Source organism: Solanum pennellii, chromosome 4 (assembly GCF_001406875.1).
Source record: "Solanum pennellii chromosome 4, SPENNV200".
Classification (NCBI taxonomy): Eukaryota; Viridiplantae; Streptophyta; class Magnoliopsida; order Solanales; family Solanaceae; genus Solanum; species Solanum pennellii.
The window spans coordinates 62,770,683-62,779,317 of NC_028640.1; the positions used below are offsets into that span (position 1 = coordinate 62,770,683).

The 8,635-nt window shown below is 34.0% G+C and overlaps 1 protein-coding gene across 1 annotated transcript; it reads right to left on the reverse strand.

Annotated features, from left to right (window-relative positions):
- Positions 1–937: 937 nt before the first annotated feature.
- LOC107018158 (protein HEAT INTOLERANT 4-like) lies at positions 938–8,371 on the reverse strand. Its single transcript, XM_015218562.2, has 14 exons — positions 7,910–8,371; positions 6,440–6,478; positions 6,242–6,295; positions 6,086–6,149; positions 5,382–5,440; positions 4,705–4,829; positions 4,432–4,491; positions 4,190–4,248; positions 3,365–3,441; positions 3,100–3,138; positions 1,902–1,964; positions 1,745–1,792; positions 1,482–1,610; positions 938–1,372 (listed from the first exon to the last, which is right to left on the reverse strand). Exons 1-14 carry the CDS (start codon positions 8,186–8,188, stop codon positions 1,325–1,327), a joined length of 1,143 nt encoding a protein of 380 aa, XP_015074048.1. The 5' UTR covers positions 8,189–8,371; the 3' UTR covers positions 938–1,324.
- Between the last annotated feature and the right edge of the window lie 264 nt (positions 8,372–8,635).

Here is an 8,635-nt window from a genome sequence, read left to right on the forward strand (position 1 = left end):
TAAAATTTAAATTTTTTTAAAAATTATACATGTAATTGTTCCAAAGTTTATGTATCAGGATATTTATAATGAACATGATAAACATTAATCGAAGATTCAACAAATAGTTATATGTCAATATCTTAAATATCAACAAGATACAGTGCATAACTCAAAGGTTTTTGTAGCAGTGATATATCGGATTAACGATAACACTAACAAAGACTAATTTAAGATTCAAAATAAAAGAGATAAACTAAAAATATGTAACTTTGATAGTGATGGTCGTGCAATGGCAGATCCAACTTTTTTTCTTTTTCGAGGGGACGTTTTTCGACAGTAGATACATTAAAAGAAAGTAAATATTTTTCAAGAAAACTTTTCATCGATGATATGATTAACTAAAATTACAAAGGCTCAATGAGATTACAATGGGGACAGGGGGGCGGAGGTAATTTTATTTTTATTTTTTAAGATGAAACCTTCTTTAAAAAATCAAAAATTGAAAATAAAGAAAAGAAATCTACCTTTCAAATAATTTGAAATCATTAATTGGAAATAGAAAAGATTTGAAATTCAAAAATAGATTAACTGATGTTATTATGCAGAGATTTGTGGCATGAAAAAAAAAGGAATATCATGGGTATGAGATTTTAAATTAGTGCATCGAGAAAAGGAGATGACGGGAGGAAAAGAAGGAATTTTTAATATTTTTAAAATGATAGAAAAAATATGATAATAAATGGTGTTTAGTTAAATAATTTTTCCTAGGGATTTCACAACCTTGATATAAACTTTGCTATCTTGATCACCAATGTATTGATCCCCCCATATAAAGATGTAAATATTAATCCTAAAACGAAGCAAGCAGTTGTATGCTTGCAGAATTCATCCCTGCTCATTTTTTTAAAATAACATCAGAAGAAAAACAACACCTTGAAATGGGAATACAAGATTATATGAAGCAAAAGTAATCATAGTTCATCTGATCAAGTCGAACTAATAACAAAGTGCTAACTGCAGCTCATAATGTCTGTAGGTGCATGATGATTAAAGATAGAAAAGGATTACATTTGCTTCCAACATAAAACGAGAATTTCACAGGTAATGAAGACACAGAATCCATTGCCAAAATTTTTGACTGAACACTCTAGCTACAAGGATTGAGGAAAAAATACATTTCACCTCTTTCTACATCCTCAAATACTTCTATAACCCTAATCGTTGCCGCAAAACAAATGCTAATTCTATCATTCACCTCTGAAGTAGGCTACCACAAGTACATGGTTTCAGATTATAGTTACTTATTTTCCCATTCTGAATATGCTCTCTGATGCATCATCATTCAGAAAATTTTGTGAGCCTTCCCGTAGTATCTGTTTATGAATGGAGACTGCAAAGAAAAAGGAAGAGTTAATAGTAGTATATATTAAGTCTTAAACATGAAATCTCATGCGTAGACCTATTTATAAGATACTTAAGAATACAAACAGAATACTCACCTTGACCTGAGATACATCAGGAGCATCAGGTGAGGTCACAGGATAATATTTGTAGAACTTCATACTCTGAAATGCAGCCTTCGCTTCTTCACTCATCTCCTGTATAGCCTTTTTCCTGGCTTCTCTCGCCTAAACCATAGAAAATTTAGAGTCATGGGCATAGGCAAATCAAGTATAACATGAAAAAAGATAACGGGACTGCAAACCACCAGCTTTGCCATGCAGAAGGAAAATAGGATTGCAACAAATTTCTCAAAATATACCTCTCGGTTGCTCCTCTTTCCTTCCTTAACCTGCTGCTTCACATATTCCTAAAATTACAAAGAGAATATACGCAAGTTTTATAAATGTCTTATTAAGGTAAATAGTTTATTGATAAAAATGAGACTTGTCCTTTGATATCACACGAGGAAACATTACCACAAATTCATCTTTTTTATCTGCCAGCAACTCCTCTGACTCGATAAATTTGTCTGCCATTTCCTACAAATTTCATCACTCAAGTTAATAGATGGTAGAATGACTTGAAAATACAGAAGCATATACAATACTGGCATCGACTTCAAACTGGCAATAGACTTGCATGACTAGAATAAGAGGTAATGCCAATGCCGATCCACCTCTTTGCTTCATACTGGAAACTTTATCTTTTCAGTAAAATGAAAATTGTATCTCACTGAATCAATTCAACTTGGTATAAACTAAAACTGATTTGTAGATAGTGTAGCCTCTCTCCTCCTTAAATGGAACTCACACCAACAACTTATAAATTAATTTTACAATTCATTTATTTCAAACTTGATGCAGCGTAGTCCTTTACTTTAAACAGACTGTTCTGCTTTTTCACACATCAAAGTTTATAATATTCAACACTTCTAAACTTGTCACATATTTGCTCTGCAATCTCAAACACCTTTGGTAAGAAAAAAAGGCAACCCAAAGGATGCCTCTCAAGCTGCTAAAAGAATAAAAACTAATCCTTTCTCAAATTTGTCTTAAAACGAGAGATTATCGCAAATAGCAACCAAGTACGGTTGAGTGGTCCAGGAAAGGGAAAAAAATATTGTAATGTGGGTTCCAATGAGAATTTTTTCCAATTTTTATTCAAGATTACAACTATAAGAGAGTTGTTTTTTGGTTGAAAAGAATCTTTGTGATAGTTCAACAAAAAGGGAGTTTATTTCAAGAAATTGCTGGATGGTGCTTTCTGTGTCTAGTCACCTAAACCATAGAATGGAGCAACAGAGATAACATATTGAATGGAGAAAATGTTCAAGTCTCATGTTAAGATTTGTGTCTATCATTGGAGCTTAGCAGCTACTTAATATGTTAAATGGAGAAGGGTTAAAAATGCCCTTAGCGTATCATAAATGGTTCAAAGATGCCCTCCTTCACCTATAAGACAAAATGGCACCAACCTTTCTTTTAGGTCTAAAATGCCCTTTATAGAGAAGTTATAGAAAGCGATTGAATGTCTTTAACAGCTTCAACATATGACGACACACATAGGAACCAGTTTACAGGGTATCCCAACAGCCTATTAATTTTCATTAGGTAAGACGGCGGCACCCAAAAGTAGAGAGATGGCAGGGAAGAAAATGAGAAGGGCTAAGTATACCTCTGGCTCATCAAATTCCCAATCAAACTCACAAAACACCTGAAACAAAAGAAGTCAAAACTTTCATAAAATTGTGAAGATCATGCACATATATCTGTATTTCTTTTCATACAACCACTGAAGGATCTAGTGTACACAAAGCTGCTCATGTTAGACCCATCTAATATCTATTTCATTCCAAGAAATCATCCTCAAGCAATCCCTTCTACGGCAATACCATAGTGGAGTAGCCACTGTATTAGTCTACTGTTATTTGAAAGCTTACAGGCGGTTCTGATGGGAACAAAATCTGCACAGTGGTGCTCTGTTCAATTTCATCTTCTGCAAATGGCTGATAGAAATCTGCCAAGAAAATAAATGTCATGGAGATTTCTACTAGAAATGAAACCTATCAAAGACACCTACAACTATCAAAAGATGTACACCGAAGATGCCAGGCTATCCTCTAACTTTATAAGTGCAAAACAACAAAAGAAACAGCAGAGAGAAATGTATGAAACTGAAACATCAAAGCTAAATTCAACTAACTTACAAAAATATGAGATATCACATTCTTAAACTTGGTTAAAACCCATGTATAAAGTCTAACATGATTTATCTTCAATTAAATAATATTTGACAATTATAAGAAAAATATTCTTAATAATTAATAATTGGATTAGATAACTGATCAATTATTCATGTAAAACTGAAAAAACTATCAGCAAATCAGACAAAAAAATGTTAATAACCAAATATTTATCTGTTTAGGAAAGAGAGAACAAAATTCCATTCAGTGCTTGCATACAGATGATTTAACTTTAAAATTGCAATTTTTTTAAATTTCAGATAGTAACTTCTCAAAACAGCTAGAGATCTATCTTAATCCATTCCAGAGAAGTGACCAAACAAGTATAAGCATAGCAGTTTCCAAACTTCTATTCTGAAAGAAAAATATACCCCATCAGTTAGCATGATACTAGAACAGAATCAACTAAATTAAGAAACTAAAGCAGCATAAAAGGAAAACTAAACCCAAGTTTATGATGGACACAAGGGTAAAATAAATAAAGGGTGAAATCTCCAGAGTTACTGGTGTTTTCTTACTTACAAGGTAAGCAATACTCAAACTTCTTAATTCGCTCCAACTTCAAGTGTTTTAAACCAGCCCTGAAATAAGCATATCGAGAGATATTAATCACGGAAGGTTTTCATCTCCCTGGCTCATCCTATTGCCTCTTTAATACGCAAAATTGAGTGCCTTAACAAAACGATTTTTCTGTGTGGTATCTGACACACCAAATAAAACCAGCCAACCCATCAAAACAGAATGCAGGAGGTAAGGAAGCAGACCTTCTCTGAGTACACCTCAGAATAAAAATTTGGGATTTGAGTCTTTCAACTTGAGATTCCCTGTTGGAACAGTCAGAACCAAGATATAAACCACTGACATAAGATACAAGAGGCAAAACAAGGAAAAGAAGACCCAACTTAGGGGCAGGAATACTATTGTTCTAAAGGAATATATTCACTGTTAGAAGCCAAGATAGAAATGCATATAATAACACCTACAAGAGACAATGAGAATGAAAAAGTCAAACGAGGGGTGAGGGAAAGCAACAATACCGTTTTTCCAAAGGAATGTATGGTACCCAGTCCATTTTCATCTGTTTCATTGGCAGTATCTCTTCAGCTTCCCTTTGTACAGAGTTAATTCCAATCTTATCAGAAGGTGGAAAAGGAGATACAACCTGTTCAGAAGGAAGAAAAAAATTAACAAAGAAAGAGGAGATTATATAATGTATTTTTAATGAACAAGTACTTGGCCTGTATATGAGGTAAAAGAAAGTCAAGTTCTGAAATCACTGTACTTCTCCAAAAAGCATAAAAACTAAAACCATAATAAGGACATCTTAATACACTAGAAACCACTATAAGTGTACTTAAGTCATTGGCATGTTCTCTATTCCTTACTGTGTCCCCCCCCCCTCTGGGGGGAAGGGGGGGACTCCATTTTTGAAACTCTTTCATAAGGCTCAGTCTGGGAAATTTCCTTACTCAGGTATACAACACTGTTCACATTTGCAAACCTCTTAAGGACACTAACAGCAATCAAATGGACTCAAAAGCAAGCTCTACATTCAGAAGGTGGAGCATATTAAAGCTTTGCCAACAGACTAGAGGTCAAAAGGACAAACTGAAAAAATGCAGCCTTTTTTATGAGCAGTGAAGAGTAAATAAATAGAAGTGAAAGGAATAAGGTTAACAGTTGTAAATACTTCTATATAGGATATTAGACTTACAGCAACCACAACAGGTATACACGTGACTTTTGATTGTCCCTGGAAAAAAAGTAATTGTGCTGCAAAAACAAGAGAACAGTTCTACATGAAGCAAATCATTTGAAGATATAATGGGATATTGGTCAAACGAGAAACAGCTTAAGTTGAAAAAAATATGATCACCTATTCAAACAAAAAAAAATTCGAGGTTACATGAAACAGAAAGAATTATGAATGCTATCAAATATCTTAACACAAAATTGACAAGAAAAAGAAGGTAATCAGATCAAATGAAGGGGTCAATGACATAAAGAAATTGTTCAGCAAGATTAGAGCAAATAGAAAATTGAACAATAAAAAAGGTCAGAACATAATTATTCATAAGAAATCAACATGAAAAAGAAAGGAATGAATCAGCTTAAGGTGTCAACGATCCCCAGATGAAATTGCATAGCAAGATCAGAATAAAGAGAAATTTGAACATGAGAAGTGGTTAAATGTGACTATTCACTAAAACATTGATGGAAAAAAAAAGAGAATAGATCAACTTAAGGGGTCAATGATCTCGATATAAAATTGTATAGAAAGATCGAACACTAAACTGAAATCTGAACCACAGTGTAGAAGCAATACTGTTTCAAAGATCAGCCACAAGTCAAGCTACTTGGAGCATAGAACATGAACATGTCTGTAGAATAAGACAACAAGCTCCAGCTACCACTTACGTTCTGTACAACCAAAAAGGTAGACTTTCTGTCCATGCAATTCTCCACCTTCTTCAAATGCATCCTATCATAAGTCCAACAAGACTTGTGAGTTATCTTGTCTTTTTGTTGTAGAATACTTTATTTACTAAAACAGAAGGCAAATAATCAACTAACTTCAAGATTTGAGAAATTCCATTTGTATTGATAAACCATGTCAATCTGATCCCACTGCCAACAAGAAAAAGAATACAATCAAATTTCAGAAATTATATGCAATGAAATAAAAAGCATAAACCAGGATGCTATGCCAATGAATAAACAGAAAGCCACTATATCAAAATATAAATAAAGAGAGGGTGATCAAATTCTAACCTCTGTGCCAACAGGAAAAACCTCTTGCCACAGATCTTCCTGCAAAACATACCAATTGAAAGAGCGAGGGAGAAGAGCAAAAGGATTATTGTCTAAAAGAACAAGTAGGAAATTGCAAATTTCTACAGTAAAAGTTCAACCAAGTACAAGTACAACTATGATGATAAACACAGTAGAGTCCTGTGATGTTCTGGGCTCAATCTCCATGACTAGACTCCAAAATATAGCAGCTTGAATAATTTCTCGACTTATAAATTATTTCATAGGACTTGAGAAATGAAAATGGTACAAACTAAAGCGCTGATGTCATTTTTATCAATTTGGGTAACTAAAAAATAGATGTGCCACCCAATGGTTTGTCGTAAGTTTAAAGAAATCAAACATATAAAGTACAAATCACATCCCTTCGCCAGCCCCTATAACGAGTAACTGCCAAACATATTAAGACAAAAAGCACAAAAAAGCTCAAAGGTCCATTGGGGCTTTAAGTGCAGAGCACAAATAAAGCATGGGCTTAATTGAAGAATGGTCCAAATGGAGGAAAAGCCAAATATGCATGTGTAGTTCAAGACTAACAATTATTAGCATGATTAACAAATACATGATAGTTTCAATTGTTTTAAGTTGTCACTTAAGAATTAAGCTTATTGCAAGGAACTATATGCCTTAGAACTTTGATGACAAAATTGAAGCGCTCCCGAAGCAAGACAGAGCACTCAGTTTGTTTTACGCCTCGCTTAACACTCAAAAACAATCCAAACATTGACTTTAACTCAATGCTAACAACTGCATATGTAAATCCAAAGCAATGGTCATAAGTTAGCTAATCACATCATCCACCATTGCCGGGAATCAGCAAAACCCCAAAACAAAGAAAATAGCTCTAATAACTAGCATATACCTTTTTTTGTGAAAACACAAAAACATATTCTTGAGAAAAAACTCCAAGTTAGCATTAACAGTCATCAAAATATCAAATCATATTATTCAAGCTTAAACACAACCACTTAGCAGTTGAAAGAATCATACCTACCCTACATTATTAAAGGGAACATCAAGTTTTCACAAACAACATACCCGGCGATATCCCAAAAGTGAGGTTTGAGGAACATCAAAATTTCACAAAATACCCCAAAATTACTTAAGCCCAAAACCTAGCTAGCAAAAACAACTATCAGAGTAGCAAACCATAAACAGAGTAATTATCACTTCAAAGAACCCAACGTAACCTGCATTATCTAATAACAAAGCAGACCAAAAGACAGCAAACCAAATACTTGAGCAGAAACCCACATCAATAACAGTCAATCAAGTACCAATTAATCAACCACCCTAATATCAAACTAGATAGGTTTCAGCTATATAAATCCCCGCTAAGAATTTTTAAGATTCGATTTAGTACTTACTCGACATTATCAAAAATAAAAAAAAATAAAAAAAACAATGAAAAAAGGCAGCAGCTTGCATTACCAAACTACGCTTATCAGGGAAGTACTCAGGCTCAGGCTCAGGCTTAACAATCCTAGCTCGTTTAGCTTGACGCTTAACAACAACTTTGTCGTTTTTCTTTTTCTTGGGTTCGTTTTTCTTAGATTCGTTTTTCTCAGCAGGTAATTGGGTTTCTCCAAGCTCATTCTTGTTAGCCCCTTCTTCTACTGAGGTGGTGGCTGCGGCTGGCGCTTCGTCCTCCACTTTCGCCTTGCCTTTTCCTACTACTTCGTTAGCCTTTCGCTTTGTTCCTTTCCTCATTGTTACTAGTGAAAAATACGAAAAGGGTGTTAAGGGTTTGTTGGGGTGAGGAATTTGAATGGAGGTGGAAGAGCGGCGATGGCGGAAAAATAAAAGAACCCAGACAATTTTTGAGGTTATAAGGCCGCAATTTTGAGGGGGGCGTAAATCGAACGCGAGATTGGAAATTTTAGCTTTGGTTTTCCGCCCTTTTCAATTTTGGAGTAATAGTATTCATTCTGTTTCAAAATAAAATGAGCTCATTTTCTTTTTAATACGTTTTAAAAAGAATAATTTTATTTTTATTTTTTTGTAATAATTTTTCACATGATATATTTAAGGCTGCAAGATGAAAGAGTAATTTTGTACATTTAACATAACTTTAATTTAGTACCACAAGATTTAAAAATCTTCTTTATACTCTTAAACTCTGTGTCAAGTCAAACTAGATCATTCTTTATGAAACGG

Excerpts from the sequence above, each read along its gene's own strand:
- LOC107018158 (XM_015218562.2), bottom strand. The coding sequence starts at position 8,188 with ATGAGGAAAGGAACAAAGCGAAAGGCTAACGAAGTAGTAGGAAAAGGC. Across the intron at positions 4,249-4,431 it reads CTGAGGTGTACTCAGAGAAG|GGCTGGTTTAAAACACTTGA; the intron begins GTCTGCTTCCTT and ends TGCTTATTTCAG. Across the intron at positions 3,139-3,364 it reads TGTTCCCATCAGAACCGCCT|GTGTTTTGTGAGTTTGATTG; the intron begins GTAAGCTTTCAA and ends CTTTTGTTTCAG.